This window comes from Podarcis liolepis (genome assembly GCF_965112155.1).
Source record: "Podarcis liolepis genome assembly, chromosome: 10".
Lineage (NCBI taxonomy): Eukaryota > Metazoa > Chordata > Lepidosauria > Squamata > Lacertidae > Podarcis > Podarcis liolepis.
Window position 1 is genome coordinate 58,150,043 of NC_139562.1, and position 20,773 is coordinate 58,170,815.

Genomic DNA, 20,773 nt, shown 5'->3' on the forward strand with positions numbered 1-20,773 from the left:
CAGCTTTCTGAGCATTGCAGAATGAGAAAGCAACAGACATACAAACCTTGGGGGCAGGAGAGCAGCATGTTGACCATTCCTGGTCTAGAAGCTTCTTATTGTTGTCAACAGTTAAAATATTGATATTCTCTGTGTTATGTACTGAGATGAATAGGATCCAAAATACAGCAGTGTGATTGGTCCTAGAAAAATAGGATCCAAAATGCAGCAGTCTGATTGATCCTAGAGCAATAGGATTTAGAATGCAGCAGTCTGATTGGTCCTAGAACAATAGGATCCAAAATGCAGCAGTCTGATTGGTCCTAGAACAATAGGATTCAGAATGCAGCAGTCTGATTGGTCCTAGAACAATGCAGCAGTATGATTGGTCCACAGGAGCCACCCAATCCAGCTCCAGGTGGAAGTGAATCCACAACCTGACTGGCTTACAGGAGAATCCCAGAATTAGCCAGTCATGTCCAGCCCATTATGTAAATAATGTATATAAAGCAGATATTGTGGGGGAACTTCCATTCCTCCTCACCACTATGAGTTGAATAAAGCGCATGAAATCAACTCTCGACTCTGAGTGTATTTCACTCTGTGTTTAGAAATATACCAGTATGAGAGAAGGTCAGTAAACAGCACCATAGCTGTTGCATCCTGGTGCAAAGGAGACAACTTGTCTTGAGGCTTTTGTTCTGTCTTCAGAGACGTAGAGAGAAAAAAATTCAGGCACCTCTTCCCTGCTTTAATCCCAAACGGCAACATCTAATAATCAAGAACTCTTGCTACAAAACATTATAAGGGAAGGAGTCTGAATATTTTCTTCCTCACATATGAAGTGGTACAACAGCCTCATCAAAGCCCCCTCCTCTGCTTGCCAGAGTTCCTCCTCCACTTCCTGCTGCTACCCATCATGTGGGCTCCGTAAAAAGAAAAAGAAGTGTGGTATAGCTATATGTGTAGATGAATTTGAAAGCTGTTCACATGACTAAAAATGAAATAGTGCTCATTTTTAAGGGGAAAAAAATCACATAAATTACAGTGTATTCCCACTTGGTGGATTTGTTTTCAAAACTATCAATACCTTTAGATAAGTATTAAAATAAGAAAAGCTTGTTTGTGTTTCAGCTTTACAATCTGCCACAAGACAGAAGTGATAAAGAATACATTAAATCCAGTGTGGCAGGCATTCAAGATATCTGTCAGAGCACTTTGCAATGGAGATTTTGACAGGTAAGAGTTAAACCTTTCGTCTTAAGTAAAGTTTTCAAAGATTGGAGGTTCCTCAGTTTAGTTTAATCTTTTTAGAAGGCATAATATCAGTTCAAAACTTTAAGTAAATGTTAACATCACCATCATTCATTTAGTTAAGCGTTCATAGGTAAGAGGTACATGGGGTACGGTAGTATTTTCAGTATAGTAATAGGTACCACTCTCCACAGATACAGATAGGTAGCCGTGTTGGTCTGCCATAGTCAAAATAAAAAAATTTCTTCCAGTAGCACCTTAAAGACCAACTGAGTTAGTTCTAGGTATGAGCTTTCGTGTGCATGCACACTTCTTCAGATACACAGATCTGAAGAAGTGTGCATGCACACGAAAGCTCATACCTAGAACTAACTCAGTTGGTCTTTAAGGTGCTACTGGAAGAAATTTTTTTATTTTGACTCTCCACAGATGATTGACAAGCAGATAAAAAGCAAACTCTCTGGAAACATGGAGCCACTGTTGCTAGTGCACTAAGAAACTAGTTACTGCTCTTTGTCACTGCAAAGCAAATACTGATGATACTGCTTTTCTCAAGAAAAATTCTTTTTGTTAAAGGTTCCTGGAGGTGTCCTCTTACTCAGAATTTATGGGATAAAAACCAGCCTACAAAGCAACTAACAGAATGTGCTGGTGCTTCCTTCCTTCTTTTTCATAAGTAGCAGTCATCACATGAACATCTAGTGAAACAGAAATGGATGGAAAGGTATCTTCCCCATCTTGGTTACTTCATTCAGTTGTTTTTATAAGTCAGATCACTGAGGTGCTTACAGACATTGCTGAGGCCATCTCTGCCTCAGCTGATCCACCTCGTCTTCTGTCTTTTTCATCTTATGGGCCGCATAAGAAACTGAGTGGAAGGCAGACATTTTATAACAGTCCGATAAGGTTATATCATAACCCAGGCAAATCAAGGCATTCAGAACTAAGCAAACTAAGTAGAATCAGCAGTGACACTTCTCAGAATGAGTTTCATGCTTGAGTTCTAGAAAACCTAATAGCATTCACCATCTTTCCTTCATTTACAAAGGAAAGCCCTCCCCCTTTCAAATTAGAGGGGGATTAGTCATACCAAACTTCAGAACTTTAATGATATAAATTGCCTCTAAGAAATAAATATTTACAAGACAACTTAAATACTTTGGAAAATAACCTTGCTTAATTATCTGACCTCAATATTTGCTTGAAATGGAAATGAAATAGATGCAATTAGGTTAGACTTAACTGTTGAAAGGGTTGTACCTTTAGTATTCCAAAACCTTCCAACGGGGCCAATCTGTTTGAAGGCAAATTCCTTCCCAGCTCTGAATATGGCAGCCATTAAAGAACCACAGCAAAGCTAGTAATCACATAACCTAGAAGAATAAATTGTAATATAAAACAAGCCCCAAAGCATGAATATCGAGTCCCAGGAGGCAAGCGGGAGTGAAGCCTGTTGCACTCTGAAGCCCTGCCCCCATGGACTGTCCTGATTGGCCAGAATTCAAAATTGGAACTGGTGGGGACTCCCGCACGAAGATTTCCCAGCTGCTGGCTGCCCACCCCAGGACTCGGCAAGCAGCCATTGTAAACATAGTTTGTGCCTGAAAACCCCTCAGCTAACTTATGGCAAATGTTTATGACTCCACATGATGCTTTGCTACTTAAGAAATTTATATATACAAGTTAATACCCTCAATTGACTTGGGACTGAGCAGAAAGTCAAAACAGTGTCTAAAATAATTGATTTCTGTGGTTGACAAGGAATTCGGTGAATCTTTAGGAAAAGCACCTTTCCCAATAAGACCTTCACAGGACTAGAATAGGCTGCAACTTCTGCTGAAGAGACCTGCAAGGCCATTGCTGGAATCTTCATACAGCATTATTAGCATTTTAAGAGGGATGTAATTTTTATTAACAATTCTCATCTGTAATGCAGAAGCATACACAGCAGGGAATGCCATGACTTCCATCCTTTGTTTGGCTATTGGTATATTCTACCCTTTTGTGTGATTGACTGGAGATTTTGCTGTGGCAAGGAATTTGCTCCTGAAAAAAAAAGTATTTCTCTGAGAGTAGATCCAAGAATCCACATGTTTCCTATTACATTTTTCTTGTACTGTACTCTTTTAAGAATACCTTTCTCCTAGTTATTAGGTACACTAGCAGCAGTACTTGTATCTTAATGCTACATCTGCCTGTCAATCGCCCATGGAATGAGAAGTTGCTAGTTTGGATAACTGGACCTACCCTCATAGAAATGTATAGCTAGGGAAAAATCTAAATATGCTGCACTTGTTGTGATAACTTGATTTAGTACTTATTTGTTCTAGAATACAGCCTCCTTAAACTGCCATTTTCTTACAATTGGAATACAGTGGTAACTCGGGTTACATACGCTTCAGGTTACATGCGCTTCAGGTTACACACTCCGCTAACCCAGAAATAGTGCTTCAGGTTAAGAACTTTGCTTCAGGATAAGAACAGAAATCGGGCTCCGGCAGCTGGAGGCCCCATTAGCTAAAGTTAAGAACGGACCTCCGGAACGAATTAAGTACTTAACCCGAGGTACCACTGTATGAGAAATATTTGTACCTCTCTAATCTAGATCTTAATACATTCTGTCCCAACTGTTCTAGACTTATGATGGTTTGGTTCCATGTGCTTCAGATATCTCTGTACCACAAAGAAAGTTCCTTGAGATGTCCTGAGATACAGGGTGATTCCATGAAATAGAAAAAGCTGTTACTGTCAGAAGAAAATGCATAAGACAGTAATTCAGTAATAGCCAAGAGTCATTTACCATTGACATGAATAGGTATTAACTATTTCAGAGCAAAAATGTAATGCTTAGGAACATAAGTTGCCTTTTACAAAGTCATTCCACTGGTTTATCTACCTCAGTACTGTCTTCTCTGACTGGCAGTGCTCACCCACTAAGAGGACGTGGGTGGCGCTGTGGTCTAAACCACTGAGCCTCTTGGGTTTGTTGATCGGAAGGTCGGCAGTTTGAATCTGCACAATGGGGTGAGCTCCCGTTGCTCTGTCCCAGCTTCTGCCAACCTAATAGTTCGAAAGCACGTCAGTGCAAGTAGATAACTCGGTACCACTGCAGCGGGAAGGTAAACAGTGTTTTTGTTTTGTTCTGGCACTTGTCAAGGTGTCCCATTGTGCCAGAAGCAGTTTAGTCATGCTGGCCACATGACCTGGAAATCTGTCTGTGGACAAATGCCGACTTCCTTGGCCTGAAAGCGAGATGAGTGCCGCAACCCCAGAATCACCTTTGACTGGACTCAACCCTCCAGGGGTTATTTACCTATTTACCTTTTGCTCTCCAGAGATGTCACCTAGAATTGTTTCCCAGTCCCACCTCAGGATACTGTGGATTCAATTTGTGAATTTGGGCTTACAAAACATTTGCCCTATCATGGAGTTATGGCCAGTTGAATTTGCAATGAAAGTTGTTCCAAATCCATGGTGTTTATTCTCATTTCCTTGTTTAATGTTTATATATTCTGTGATTATCCTGATTCGTATTATCTTGTTAACTGTGGAGGAGCAAGGCTTCACCATTGTGGCACCAGCACTACAGAACTCCCTTTTCCAGGTTATTCGCCTTGCACACTTTTCACAATAAAACCTACCCATGCATTGCTGGGACCTGTTGAGTATAGTGGTTAATTTTTAAATGAATTTTTATTATTGAGGCTTTTAGATGTTATGGTGTGTTGCCTTGAGCACCTATCTGTTAGAAATGCAGCCGGAAATGCTTACAAATAAATTATATTCTCCTTTGTTTTAATCACTTTTTTTTTTTTTTACAAAAAAGGCGTAATCGTGATTATCAATTTAATAATTAGATATGGAAATGAAAAATACAAGTAGTAAAGTACATTACTCATTTATTTCTGTTGACAAGTTTTTTAGTATATGTGTATAGCTTTTTCTGTGTTTTATTTGTTTCTCTTCAGAACAATTAAGATTGAAGTATACGACTGGGATAGAGATGGAAGGTAATTTTTTTATTGCACAGCATTAATTGTTCAAAAGGAATTGTATGGCGTACATACTCATAGACTATTTGGGCAGCTTTTGGAGTTTTATACCAGTTATTCCTGTGCTTAAAAGCTTTAATGTAGGAATGTGTGTGCTTGCAGGAAATAACATGAGTCTGCTGAGCCACTCCCTTATTGATTGTACACATGGTTATTTTGCAATCTGATGTATACCAAACCTCTTCATTATGCATTTTGACACGGGAGAGGGTTTTTAAAATGCTTTTAACTCCACTTTGTGAAAAAATAACAATGCACATTTTGTGGGGAAATGGTATGTAATCATGTAGATAATGAACCAGATAAAAAATATTTCCTAATGCTTGGGTTTGGTTGATAACAGGAGCCTATTAGTGAATTTCATGGAGCAATGAAAAACTTTCGAATATAAAACAGAGCGCCAAATTGTGGGGCGTTAGACAAATTCCTAAAATGCCTCTTGTACTGGGAAGTGTTAGCTAGCATTTTGTTCACACCTTGACCTACAATAATACAGCTTATCCGCTAATCTGAATTTTTGTTTGTTTTTGTTCCCTAGTCATGACTTCATTGGAGAATTCACAACAAGTTATAGGGAGCTGTCTAGAGGACAGTCGCAGTTTAATGTCTATGAGGTAACAGTAGATTTTTTTATATCCTCAAGTACAGGTAATAAACATCATGAATTATCTATGTGCCCTTTTGTAATATGGGCCAGCACTATATAGTTTAACCACCTATCTTTTCGTAATAGAAAGCAGAAAATCTGGACAAAATCCATAAGTCAAAGTGTGCGAACACACTTTCTAGAAATGCAGTCAATATATTTGTGGGTTCATTTTATAAAGATAAACACCATTTTATTATATAGCTTGAGTTTTCAACATAGTTATTGAACCTGTATACGTCGTGCAAAGGATAGCTCCCTTGGTAGAGGATGAAACTCTTAATCTCAGGGACATGGGTTCGAACCTCACATTCCTTTCTGGTGTTTTTTTATTATTATTATTTCCACTGCTTTCTGTTCAATAGCTCAGATACGAAAGTCAGCCTAGTTGAAAGGAATTGGGGAAGAGATGCTCTTTCCACCCCTGTCACCTCTGTACTTCCCACTCCCTTCCCACTTCCAAAGGGAGAAAAAGGAAGGGACATTAGTAGTAAGTTAAAAGTGAAATACCTGGCCAATAGCAATGTCTAGAGGTTGAGAGTGACTGAATTATATGACTGTATGGAGTTTCAAATATGAGGTGTAGCTAAGGAAAGAGGATGGAGGTGTAAAATAGATGTATCAGAGGAACTCTAACCTCTGAAAAGTATATTTTTAAAATGAAGAAAAGAGCAAAGTGCAATGTTGTAAAAATAAGTAAATTTTCAATAGGCGGCAGGCCATCACATGGGTGTTTATTTGCTACCTTTCATCAAGGCAGGAAACGTTTAGAGTTGAGTTTGGCTCCTTCCTGCCCTCATTTGGTCTGTTTTTCTGTGTCATCCCGGGTGGACCTATTCAGCTCAGCTTAGCTTAGCTTTCTGTATTCTGTGGACCTTGCTTTGTAAGTTGTGTGAGTCAATGCAAAAAGAAGAGATGATAAATGATAATGTTTATAGGCAAAAATTGAAAGATTGTGGAGTGAAAAATAGATTCAAGAAGATACAGATGGGATAAAGGAAGATCAACAAAAAATATATTACAGTAATCAAGCCTCGATGAAGTAAAAGAATAAGCAAGCATTTTAGCAGTATCATTAGAGATAAAAGAACATATTTTAAAAGTGTTAACCAGTTGATGATATGATACTGAACGTGCCTAGATCTGCAACCGAACTAGATAAGTGTCTGTTTTAAAAAATCACATCCAGTTTCTGGTGTGTGAAGGAGGAGATAGAGTTAAAGGAACCAAATAAGAAGCTGAAGGAAGAAACTTAAGAAAACCAGTCTCCCAAGAAATTCAACTGAAGAAAGTGAGAAACCATCCAAAAAGAACTAAAGGAAGACATGCAATGAGATGAGTAATTGAAGATGAGGTAGAATCAGGAACTGAAAAATATAACTTTAAATCACTAACTTGAAAATGAAAATAGCAAAAGAATGCAAGAGAGGTTGAGAGAGCATCAGAATAAGGGTTTCAGTTTAGAAAGCAGAGTATATACAGTAAATGGATAGAAGACATGAAGCAGAAAAAGACGTATCAAGAGCAGTTAGAGTGATAAGGAAGTAAAATGAAATATCAGAATTTAGGAAACAAAGTTTATACAAATATTGCAAAATAATAGCATGGTATCAAAAGTAAAGGAAAGATATGATCACAAGCAAACTGAAAATTTGTGACTTTTTCAGACGGTAAAGGAAAATCATTAATAGAAATTAAAGCAAGGATAGGGATCAGATTGGTTAAAATCCAAAAAGCACATTAGAAGATATGAATTCTAAACAGTGTGCAAGTACAGCCAGCTTCAAGAGTTTAGAAACAAAGGGCGGCAGTTATGCTCAATAGAGAAGGAAGTCTCAACAAGAGACGTAACCAAGGATGACTTCCTCAAAAAGAAAAACTCCAGACATCAAAGAGAATATGAAAAAATGCAGTGAGAAGAGCAATATAAGGGGAGCCATACTAAATGCAGTGCCCCCCCCCAACTCCTGTTATCCCTGACCATTGATCATGCTGGTCAGTGCTGATGGGACTTGTATTCCAAAAAATCTGGGGAGAACACTAGCTTAGGACAGGAGGTGTCCAGGGTAGGGAATTTTCTGGGGTGATCACGCCTGATGGGATTTACAGTGATTCATAGCTGCCAACAAAGAAGCAACAGATGGGGTTCAATATCTCTTGGGAATGTGAATTTAAGGAACAGTAAACGGAGGAAGCTATTCAACTCTTACAATTTTAAGCAATGGCAAGAGTAGCACAGAACAGATGGCTGTATTTCATTTTCTATCTGCCCTCCCAGCCACTTCCATCTTCTACCCACCAGACTGGAAGACAACTCTGCAGAACTTATCTATCTCCTGATATCAAAGCCGACATAAATCCAAACTGAGCTTCCCTTATGCTTTGCCTCCCTGCAAGCCTCACTCATTTCTTCCTGCATGAACAAGGCTTCCTTTGAATGTTTCTTCCCCTGCCACTAATAAGATTGATTCCAGTGACAAGAATGGGTGGAACACTATTTTTTATTCAATCCAGTGAAGGGCTTTTTAGCTCAGCTAGTGGAATGACTGCCTCTGTTACAAGTCAGTGAGGAAGATGGGGGTGATGGAAAACAGGGAGCATTCCTTATAAAATCTTTTAATATCAGTTTGCCCTGATGTACACATTAATGTGAGCAGCAACAAAATGCATCTCGGGTCCTTGCCTGGGCCATACACATTTCCCTGTCAAATGGGTTGTGCTGGGTTAGGGAGGTGTTTGAAATGTGCATGTAGGGATGGTGGAGTTCATTCATTCAGCCTTTATTGGCATAATGAAGGTAGAGTTTAGAAGCAGGGAGCACGGCAGAGTTAAAAAAAAAGTCTTAAAAATATAAAGAGATTTGTGTTGACAAGCAGAAGAATTAATGTGCCTGCATTTTCTTTTCTAGGTTATAAACCCAAAGAAAAGGGCAAAAAAGAAAAAATATGTTAATTCAGGAACAGTTAAGTAAATCATTTCTTCATTATTGTTTTTCTATCCTTCCCAGCACATATTGAAGTGAGATATATCTAAGTAAGCTTTATCTGGGCAAGAACTTCTCTAAATAAGACAGGTGTTGTGTTATGAGAAGAACTTGCTTTTTTTGTTATCAAACTATAGATGAGCTGGTTCATTTTCTATCGAAAATGCGCCTTCCCTGGGAATTAAATAGCCAGTGTTAAAGTTCACAGGTGAGTGATTGAAGCTCCTGGACTGAATAGTGTTGGTTTAACTGAAGCTGATTGTGTCTTTCTGAACACTTTAGAAGTGAAGTGTAAATGGTTGTTACTTTGTTGAAACAAGGAGAGATTGTTTTTCCTGGCTAAAGACTGGGAGCAAGAAGGTCACAGCATCTTTTGCTTTGCTCACAGAACAATAGGTATAGCCAAAGAATTCTTAATTTGGCTTTGGTAATAATTTTGACCAGACTCGGTGACACTTTCAAATAGTAATTCATGGGATGATCTAGCCAGTCTCTGAATGCATAGATACATGTGCACAGCTCAGTATATATATGAATAGTTTGGCTCTTATAAGAGGATTGGTAAGGGAGGTTAATTGGTGGAAGGGAATCTGCCAAGTGGAACAGCATGTACCGTATTTTTTGCTCTATAGGACGCACTTTTTCCCCTCCCAAAATTAAGGGGAAATATGTATGCGTCCTATGGAGTGAATGCAGGCTCCTTGGCTTCAGCAATAGCAACACGAAGCCTCCAAAGCATAGAGGGAGCGCTCCCTCCACGCTTTGGAGGTTTTGTGTTGCTTTCGCTGAAGCCTGGAGAGCAAGAGGGGTTGGTGCGCACCGACCCCTCTCGCTCTCCAGGTTTCAGGGATAGCCGCCTGAAGCCTCCGGAGCACAGCGGGACCTCGCGCTGTGCTCCGAAGGCTTCGGGTTCCTTTTGCTGAAGCCAGGAGAGCAAGACTCCCGGCTTCAGCAGAGAGGGAGAACTGCGCAGTGCTCCTTCAGCGAAGCGGGAGGAGAAATGGAAGGGGCTCCGTTTCTCCTGCCGCTTCGCTGAAGGGGCACTGAGCAGAGAGGGGGAGAATTTTTTTTCTTGTTCTCCCCCTCTAAAACAAGGTGCGTCCTATGGTCAGGTGCGTCCTATAGAGTGAAAAATACGGTATATAAAGCGGCTGGAAGAGAAGATATGTGGAGACTCATAGATATTGTGAGTGCTGGGGTGAAAGAAGTGTGTGGAGTGTGGTTGGGGTTACCAATACATGTCATTTCCACACAAAACCATCTTTGCTTCAGTATATTGGAAAATTTTTAAAATAATTCTGAAATACAGTACAAAAACTTCTATATTTGTGGCTGTTTTGAAGGTTGATGTTTATTACTTGTTCTGTGTCACTTGCTCTCAGGTAACGTTACTTTCCTTCCTAGTGGAAACCGAAGTTTCATTTCTTGATTATATTAAAGGCGGGTAAGTGATTCATTTATAATACTGGTATCACAAAGGTTTTAAATTTCTTTATTTACAGTTATTTGTATCCCACCTTTCACTGCAAATTCCAAATTCATTACAAATCATTCCAAGGCAGATTACATTTACCGTTAAGTTACATATTTTTAAAACATAGTAAATAATATTATTCTATTATTATTGCCCTTCTCATAGACAGTTGATGGTAGATCACGCTATGCAGGGGGAGGGGAAAGTCTGGCAAGAGCCGAACCCCCCCCCCCCCCCCCCGTGAATTGATATTGCTGAGCTGGCCTTCGGTTGAAAGGTTTTCGCCTTTCAGGCAATAGCACATGACTCTTAGGTGTTTCAATGGAGCAGTTTGTCACAGCTTGGGTAGAAACGTCACTGGGTAGAATAAAAGATAAGGGGGACCCACATAATGAGTCTTGAGAAGCCGCACCAGTTCTCAGTGGGCGAAGTGTGGCACCACTCCTCTCAGGTTACCAGCCAGATTCTAGTCACATGGCCTGCAGCGTCTCCACCCCCATTATTCAGCCTGGACATTGAGGCCCAGTGCCGAGGGCCTTCTGGCGGTTCCCTCGCTGCGAGAAGCCCAAGTTACAGGAAACCAGGCAGAGGGCCTTCTTGGTAGTGGCACCCACCCTGTGGAATGCCCTCCCACCAGATGTCAAAGAGAACAACAACTATTCGACTTTTAGAAGACATCTGAAGGCAGCCCTGTTTAGGGAGACTTTTAATGTTTGATGCATTACTATATTTTAATATTTTGTTGGAAGCCGCCAATAATAATAATAATAATAATAATAATAATAATAATAATAATAATAATACAGTGGTACCTCGGGTTACAGACGCTTCAGGTTACAGACTCCGCTAACCCAGAAATAGTACCTCGGGTTAAGAACTTTGCTTCAGGATGAGAACAGAAATTGTGCAGTGGCGGCAGTGGGAGGCCCCATTAGCTAAAGTGGTGCTTCAGGTTAAGAACAGTTTCCGGTTAAGAACAGACCTCCAGAGAATTAAGTTCTTAATCCGAGGTACAATCATCATCATCATCATCTAGTCAGCTGCCATGGCATTCCCCAGCAGGCATGCTGGAGGTGATACGTCTCTAGTTATCTCCCGCTTGGACTACTGCAATGCGCTCTACGTGGGGCTACCTTTGAAGGTGACTCGGAAACTACAGCTAATCCAGAATGCGGCAGCTAGACTGGTGACTGGGGGCAGCCGCCGAGACCACATAACACCGGTCTTGAAAGACCTACATTGGCTCCCAGTACGTTTCCGAGCACAATTCAAAGTGCTGGTGTTGACCTTTAAAGCCCTAAATGGCCTCGGTCCAGTATACCTGAAGGAGCGTCTCCACCCCCATCGTTCTGCCCGGACGCTGAGGTCCAGCGCCAAGGGCCTTCTGGCGGTTCCCTCACTGTGAGAAGTGAGGTTACAGGGAACCAGGCAGAGGGCCTTTTCGGTAGTGGCGCCCGCCCTGTGGAACGCCCTCCCATCAGATGTCAAAACAATAAACAACTACCTGACATTCAGAAGACATCTTAAGGCAGCCCTGTTCAGGGAAGTTTTTAATGTATGATATTTTAGTGTTTTTTTGGTTTCTATGGAAGCCGCCCAGAGTGGCTGGGGAAACCTAGCCAGATGGGCGGGGTACAAATAATAAATTATTATTATTATTATTATTATTATTATTATTATTATTATACGTCAAGCTTCACATTGGAAGTCCTCTGGGTTTACAGATCCTGACCTAATTCCATACCAGCTCTGCATACCTCCAATAAAGAGTTGTCCCCTGTTTTCACCCACACGGGTGTCTTGAGTTTTATATACCCCCGGACACACGTTGCCTGGAAGGAGGGGGAGGCCTTCACCATTCACCTACCACGCAAATGGCAGCCATGCAGATGGCAGCATCTGATTAGGATTGAGGCTATGGTACACGAGAAGGGGGGAACACTCCCCCCCTCCAGTAGCATAGTACCATCAAAAGTTGCCCCCAGAGCTTCTATTTGCTGTGGGTGGAAAGCTGCTGGTGGAACAAAGTAGTCATCTTAATCAGGAGTGGGGCAGAAGGACATAGTGCGTTTGGTGGCCCCCACACCTGCGATTTAAAACAAGAAGAAAACCAGACAAGAAAAATAACACATTTCACGCAATATCTAGTTTGATCCTTAGCTTTTGCTAATAAAGGCAATACCTAGGGTAGGGTTGCCATATTTTGAAGAGAAAAAGAAAAAGGACACATTTGCTGACTTCTACTTTTAACTATGGATTGCTATGACGACTCTTATTTTACATACCCATGAAAAGGAGGATATGTCCTGGAAAAAGAGGACATATGGCAACCTTATAGAGTCTTTGGGATTCCCCCCCCCCCCCCATTATATACCTGTCTGCAATTTTGGTATACGTTGAATGGAGGTGATATTTATTTGTGAATTCATATTAAGTCAACCTTCCTAAGCCTAAAAATAAATAAAGGATACTGTATATACTAGAGTATAAGCCGACATTTTCAGCACATTTTTAATGCTGAAAAAGTCCCCCTCGGCTTATACTCAAGTGAGGGTCCTTTCGGCTGCTTGTTCTTCCTCCGCTGCTGCCGCCACCACCAGGTTTGTGGTGTGGTGAACCGGCTTATACTCGAGTCAATAAGTTTTCCCAGTTTTTTGTGCTAAAATTAGGTGCCTCAGCTTATATTCAGGTCATTTTATACTTGAGTATATACGGTAATTCCTTTTTAAACAATTTGCACTGTCACTTCTTAATTGTGGCCTGCTACTTTAAATTTATATGTACCCTTTAAACTGTGAGATGCTCAAGATATTTAAGCATATTGCATTAGAGAAGTTACTCATATAAGGTAGCAATTTAATAGTAAATACTGAATACTTCGATCCCGTACATGTCTGCTATAAGGGAGGCTTGCAAGGTGGCGACAGAGGAAACAAAGACCTTTTTCAGTTGTGGCTCCCTATATTTGGAATGATCTCCCCAGTGAGGTCTGCCTAGTGCCATCATTAACATGTTTTTGGCACCTGGTAAAAATGTTAATCTTTGCCCAGGCATTTGATGGAATGTGATTATTTGCTGCCAAAGTTCTTTATTGCTATTTTATTGAGTCTGTTCTATGGTTTTAATTGTAATGCTCTCCTAGCCTAGCCCCGGTTTTGTTATGCTTTATGTTTAAAAAATTGATAAAGCAAGCAATTAAGAATTTAAAATAATGCTAATACTTGTAAGTCAGCGCTGTTGTGTTTATTGGAGCTTATTCCTAGGTATACAATGTATACAATTACAAAGTAATGTTATAGTATAACCTTTTTGATGCTCTTTGGCAGTTCTGTGTATCATTAACATGCACATTTGTCTAAGTGACATTTTATTGGTTTTTCTTGATTTATTACTCCTCATGTAGCAACTTACATCTTCAGATTTTTTCACATTTGTCTGTTTACTTCATTTCACAGGACTCAAATAAATTTCACTGTGGCTATTGATTTCACAGCTTCGAATGGTAAGTATTGGTTTGTTTATATTAAACTGAGTATCCGCACAGTATTTGTGAATTGTTTTGGCATTGTATTTTTCATTTTGCTTGTCCTGTTGTGTGGAGACTCTAGTGAGAATACGTTTTGAAGATTTGGATCCAAATATTTATGTGGAAGAAAAAGACCCTTGTGTCCCCCCCCCCACACACACTTTTTTGTTCTCCTCTATATTTCATCCCCCTCCCATATCCATTACGATACTGTTCAGAAGGTCTCTCAGGAGGTGCAGAAGACTGCAGCTGGACCAGGGGCAAATAAGTTACCTTCTGTGGGCATAACTCTTCTCACAGAAATTAGGATTCAAGCCAGGAACCCACCCATTACACTCTAGAGAGGGAAAATGGCTTTCTTTAGGCTGTCTTTTGTTGTAAAAAATATTGTGTATATCTGTAAACCACAGTCACAATCTGTAGAACAAAATACCAAACTGAGCATTCTAGCTTTTTTAAAAAATAGCCGCCCATGCCACTTTTGGAAATCCAAAGCTGTTGCTAATGCAGTTGTGAAGGGCTATGCTTCAAAAAAAGTCACACAAAGCATGCACAGTTTCTTCAGCATGCCAGAAACTATGGAATTTGCCTCATTATACACCTAAATAATCCAAATAAAAAAGAATATTTAGAGCAAACACTTAAATCCAAATTCTTCATGGGAAACACACTGTATTTCATACCTGAATTAAGACAGAGCTAGTGTGGAATCTCATATATTGATACTGTAAGGCATACTGCTCAACACGTTCACAAACCCATCTCAACAATGTGCTTTGTTTCAACAGGTAACCCTGCACACCCAACCTCACTTCATTATATGAACCCATACCAGCTGAATGCTTATGGAATGGCACTGAGGGCAGTAGGGGAAATAATTCAAGACTACGATAGTGACAAAATGTTTCCAGCTCTAGGTTTTGGTGCAAAATTGCCGCCAGACGGAAGAGTGTCTCATGAGTTTGCCTTGGTAAGGAATGGTTCTATCGTTTTTAAATTTTATATATTTAAAAATTCCTCTTTGCCTGTGTTTCATGGTTCCTCATATATATATATATTTGTGGATCCATTTGTGCTCAGTTTCATTAATTTTTAAGAGTATTGTAGAAAATATTGGCCTTTTTTCTGCTATATACATTTTGCATTTAAATCATGAGATGTACCGGAGGTTGTGTCAGCCTCCTGCTATCGGGTAAGGGGTATACACAGCATTCCTATAAGCAAGAATTAATACTTTGTCCCTGTGTTTTTCCTTATAGAATGGAAACCCTCAAAATCCTTACTGCAGTGGAATAGATGGTGTAATGGAAGCATACTACATGAGTCTAAAATCTGTACAGCTTTATGGACCAACAAACTTTGCTCCTGTTATTAATCATGTAGCAAGGTAATGGTTACGTTAACTATTCTGGGAAAATTCAGCACAATGACTTTATGCTGAGTTGATGTCAGTCACCAAAAACAAAAAGGGGGGAAATATATTAGCTGTTTGAGGGATGCGGGTGGTGCTGTGGGTTAAACCACTGTGCCACTTGGGCTTGCCGATCGAAAGGTCAGCAGTTCAAATCCCCGCAACAGGGTGAGCTCCCGTTGCTCGGTCCCAGCCCTTGCCAACGTAGCAGTTCAAAAGCACACAGTGCAAGTAGATAAATGGGTACTGCTCTGGCGGGAAGGTAAAAGGCGTTTTCGTGTGCTGCTCTGGTTTCGCCAGAAGCAGCTTAATCATGCTGGCCACGTGACCCGGAAAAACTGTCTGTGGAAGCGGACAAATGCCGGCTCCCCTGGCCTGTAAAGCAAGATTTACCCCAGAGTCATTCGCGGCTGGAGTTAATTGTCAGGGGTCCCTTTACCTTTAACTTTATATTAGCTGTTTAACATCTTCCTAATCTCTCTAGCAAGTGGGTTGGTCCAAGGACATGTTGGGACAGCCCCATGGTTTTCATGGCAGCCGTGAAGTCCTGGGCAACCCCAGATTTAGTGGCCTCAGTGAGAGGCCAACAGTTCTGCAAGTTCTCAAGACTATATCCAAGACCACCTCAGGCAGGGAGCAAGTGGTAAAGCAACAGAATCCCTAATCTGTCTTGAGTGCCTAACGCAAAGCCACAAACACTCTAGATTGCCACTCAAGCAGACAGGATACCCGGAGACAGAGATCAAGTTCCTATAGACTAAAGTAACACCCCTTCCCTGACCCTCAAGACCTGCTCACCCACCCAAGTCTCAGTAATGCAAACCAGATCAGACTCCACATCCCCATCAACAATCAAATCATGGTTAAGGGAAAACTTTCTTAAAGCTTACTGACATTAAGTAAATTCCTCTGAGTAAGCATAACCACCAATTGTCTGTGTCCCATTCCCCCCTCACCTGGCTTGCCCATTCTCTCTCAGTATACCTTCCCCTTCCCCTAGACCTCTGCAGTTGTGGGACTGCCAACTCTTCCCAGCTGACATTGTCCTAAAAGGTATAGGGACCCCTGACCATTAGGTCCAGTCATGGCTGACTCTGGGGTTGCAGCGCTCATCTCGCTTTATTGGCCGAGGGAGCCGGCGTACAGCTTCCGGGTCATGTGGCCAGCATGACTAAGCCGCTTCTGGCAAACCAGAGCAGCACATGGAAATGCCGTTTACCTTCCTGCCGGAGCGGTACCTATTCATCTACTTGCACTTTGGCATGCTTTCGAACTGCTAGATTGGCAGGAGCAGGGACTGAGCAACTGGAGCTCACCCCGCTGCAGGGATTCAAACCGCCAACCTTCTGATTGGCAGGTCCTAGGCTCTGTGGTTTAACCCACAGCACCACCCGCATCCCCTCATTGTCCTAGACACATGATAAAAGACAAAACAGAAGCAACAAAACAAACCTTAGGTTGATTAAACTAGATACAACTTAGCAAGATAGTCTACATTACTGAATCTACCCCAGTCATTAGATGTTACGGAGGCGGCTGTTGCACTTCTGCCCTCTCCAAAGGGTCAGCTGTCCTTTGGTGTCTCTCCCCCCCCCCCCGCCCCACTCCCCTGGGATGGTGCTGCCCATTTCAGCTCAGGAAAATATATAGCCACTTCCTCAGAAGTCAAGCCCAGGCCCAGGACTCTTAGCCAAGAAGGGGCAGGAAAGTCTCTCTCTGCTGACCAGTGGTTGAAAAGGCCAGCTTTCTTGGGAGCAGAGAGTGCAGACAGTTGTGGAACGGTACAGTGGTACCTCGGGTTAAGAACTTAATTCGTTCTGGAGGTCAGTTCTTAACCTGAAACTGTTCTTAACCTGAAGCACCACTTTAGCTAATGGGGCCTCCTGCTGCCGCTGCACGATTTCTGTTCTCATCCTGAAGCAAAGTTCTTAACCCGAGGTACTATTTCTGGGTTAACGGAGTCTGTAACCTGAAGCGTCTGTAACCTGAGGTACCACTATACTAGGAAAGTTTACCTTCTGCAATGATGGTCTGCTGCTGCACCCCCCCCCCAAAAAAAAATACCAGACTTCCAGCTTGGTGATATTGCTTATGGTAATCATAAGCAATTTAGGAGTGGAAGACTTAGTTGGTTTTCTTAAGGAAAACCATGAGGCCACTATTATATAGGCCCACCCACCAAAAGCCCACATTATGTGCAATACATGTAACACTGCTCCAAACCCTGGCTTAGCTCAGCATGGCTCGGGAGCAAGAAAAGGATCAGGAAGGAGCAAAGCAGCTTTAAATTCTTTAAGAGCCTGCAGGTTCACATGCCCCAGGTAAATTTGGCTAACCATGTAAGCCAGACCATTGTATGCCATGCACTCTTAAATATAGATAGGTGGACACCAGTTTCTAATGATGTCCTAGTTAATAAAACACACTACTACCTGTCATTCTGAATGTTTCGTTTCAGTTTTTAGTTTCTATCTGTAGCACATAGATTTAAAAGCAATCTGAAAGTTTTATATTATCATATTAAAACTGTAATTGTGTTTGTATGTGTTTTGTTTTAGATATGCTGCCTCAATAAAAGATGGCTCCCAGTATTTTGTTCTTCTCATTATTACAGATGGGGTCATTTCTGACATGGCTCAAACAAAGGAGTCTATTGTGAATGTAAGTTATGTTTAAACTTGATCTTGAAAATACTTTAAAAGTAGAATACATACTGTACAGTGGTGCCTCGCAAGACGAAAATAACCCGTTCCACGAGTCTCTTCGTCTAGCGGTTTTTTTGTCTTGCGAAGCAACCCTATTAGCGGATTAGCGCTATTAGCGGTTTAGCGGCTATTAAAGGCTTAGCGGCTTAGCGGCTAAAAGGCTATTAGCGGCTTAGCGGCTTAGAAAAAGGGGGGGGAGCGAAAAAAATCGCAAGACTCGCAAGACGTTTTCGTCTTGCGAAGCAAGCCCATAGGGAAATTCATCTTGCGAAGCGCATCGAAAAATGGAAAACCCTTTCGTCTAGCGGGTTTTCGTCTTGCAAGGCATTCGTCTTGCGGGGCACCACTGTATTTCCCACTGGGCAACCACTCATTGCCCTGGGTATTTCTGTCTCATTAACAATTTCACGTTCCTTTGTATTTGAATACCCTGACCGTTGAATACCCTGTTCTTTTGTCAAATGCACCATGGTATGTTTATTTGTTTAGGGTGGTAGTCAGCTAAGTAGATTCACTGAATTTTTTTGTAATTGTCTTTATTAAACTTATTATTAAACTAAATACAAATTTAAAATAAATAAAACAAAGGGTTAATTATTAACATGACCGACGTAGGACAGCTCAACAACGATATGTACCAATACTTTGTTTCTCCTTTATATTTTCTATAATTTATATAATCTATAATTTATCAAGGTTGGTGGGGCAGGCATTAACCCTTAACACCCATTGAAATGACTAAATGAGGTTCACTAATGTCAGTAGATCTATTCTGAGTAAAACTTAGTTGAATGCCACCAGAACAAGTATCTTAAGTATTTAATAATGAATTATTTATAACCCATATTTTCAGCCAACTATTTCAGAACAGGATATAGCAAAATTCAGCCTAAAATGCAACAATAATAGAATAAGTTAATAGTGCACAGCCTTCGAAAGCTACCATGTTTTAACTTGGCACTGAAACATTAAAAGATTTGGCACCAGTCGTCTGAGCCCCCAGTGACAAAGCTTGATCTTGGAGCCCCTCCTACTTCAAGGTTGGAACAACCCCTTCAAGAACAGGTCATCTGCCTAATTCCAAGACCACGATACCCCAGTTTGTCAAGATTCAACCTCAGCCCTCATCCAGCCCATGACAGCATTCAGGCATTGATCCAGGGATGATCCCATATGGCCTCATCTGACTCAGATCACAGGAGAAATAGAGTTGGCAAAATTAATATTTTTTGTCCCCTACTGCCTTCACAGTCCTGGTTTTTGCTTAGGCATTTGGTGGGTGACAGAAATATATATCCTGTCTTCCATCACTTAAAGCACCTTAAAACACAAAGCTCCAATCCTGTACATACTTACCCAGGTGGAATCTACACACTTATAAAAAAAGTTCTGAAAATGCTTTTTTTAAAAGCATTTTGAAAAATACACCGGATTTTCCATAAGGCTCGTCATTGACATCTAGTGTCACATTGTATATTGCACTTAAAACACGCTTAAAACGTTTTATTTGCAGCTGTATAGCTGAGTCCCCAGTTGTACCCAGTGGGACTTTTTCTCTGAATTGGTGTGTATCCATTCACCTCCTTGGGGGCAGTTGACATCATGCCATCAGGTGGAAATAGTGTTTCCCCCAGCATCTGAAGGCACAAATTGCTGCTGTCATGGAAAAAAGAAAAACTTGAGGCATTGCCATGCCAACACCAGCTAGTTTCAATTTCTCCCTTCACCAGCTGAATTGTCAGCTTCAACTCCCTGCTCCTCTTGTTGTCAGCTCAGGTCTGTTACTTATTTTATTTTGTGGTAATTTATGTGTGTTGGTGACTCTCTTTGTCTGACTGTACTCACCCCCCCCAAACTCAAGGTTTTGGGTTTTTTCCTTCCTTCTCCACTTGCTGCCATTTTTTTCTTCTCATCTTCTTCTGCCTTTTCTTTCTGTGCTCCCTTTCTTGCCTGTTCAATATATTAAGAATAAAAAGGACCCTGTGTGCGCATTTTCTCAATCTCTCCTCCACTCGCCTCTATTTCGCTGGGCTAGTTTCCAGCTCGGCAGGTTCTGGAGACGTTCTAGGGGGAGGTTAATAAGGAATAGTCTGCCCAACCCGTTGGAGATCCCTCAGATTTCCAAGAGGACTCTACTACTCGTTTTATTGTCTTAGATATGGAGGAAGATTTAATGGGGAATCAGATACTGAAGAAGCCTTTTAAAGTCATTTTACCCTGCCTCTTGGTGCAAGAAAATCTCCTCAGCAACTTTAGCTAGATGGTTAAAGGCCTCCATTGCTTTAGCTTATAAAAAATTGCATTTTTATTCCCTCAGCCAAAATTATGGCCCATTCAACTAGGGCTGCAGCTGCTTTACCTACATTTTCCCTGAATGCTCCTCAGGAGATTTGTTGGGCAGCCACCTTGGCTAAAGTGGGTGTTTCTGCCTTTGCAGAGGCATCCTTTGGGAGGTCCTGCTGAACCCATACACAGCCAATAGTTCATTCATAGGTATCCCACTCTATATGGTTCGGTTTAAGTGTGTCCCATCAGATGCCACGTCATGCTTGGAAAAGATACCAATATTACTTATCCTTGAAGTGTTCTTTTACATCCATGTAATATGGCATCAGGGTCTCACCCTTCTTCCAGACTGCCTTTCTCACTCCGCATGATTGGATTATTTCATATTCTTTATACAATATTTGCTTACGTTCCTTGGGCAGGGATTGTCTTGTGTTTGTCTTTGTTCATGTCACTG

At 41.1% G+C, this 20,773-nt stretch overlaps 1 protein-coding gene across 8 annotated transcripts in view; it reads left to right on the top strand.

Moving 5' to 3' along the window:
- Positions 1-20,773, top strand: part of CPNE8 (copine 8) — a 58,190-nt gene that overhangs the window by 32,634 nt on the left and 4,783 nt on the right. For 5 of the 8 annotated variants that reach the window (XM_083463570.1, XM_083463568.1, XM_083463572.1 and 2 more), the window contains 9 exons: positions 1,114-1,218; positions 5,202-5,243; positions 5,824-5,899; positions 8,840-8,893; positions 10,297-10,358; positions 13,844-13,890; positions 14,703-14,884; positions 15,174-15,301; positions 17,884-17,986. In XM_083463570.1, coding sequence (XP_083319696.1) covers positions 1,114-1,218; positions 5,202-5,243; positions 5,824-5,899; positions 8,840-8,893; positions 10,297-10,358; positions 13,844-13,890; positions 14,703-14,884; positions 15,174-15,301; positions 17,884-17,986 — 799 coding nt within the window. Of the gene's footprint in view, positions 1-1,113; positions 1,219-1,832; positions 1,958-5,201; positions 5,244-5,823; positions 5,900-8,839; positions 8,894-10,296; positions 10,359-13,843; positions 13,891-14,702; positions 14,885-15,173; positions 15,302-17,883; positions 17,987-20,773 lie in introns of those variants that run through there. The other 3 variants (XR_014516597.1, XM_083463573.1, XM_083463574.1) reach the window with 3 other exon arrangements.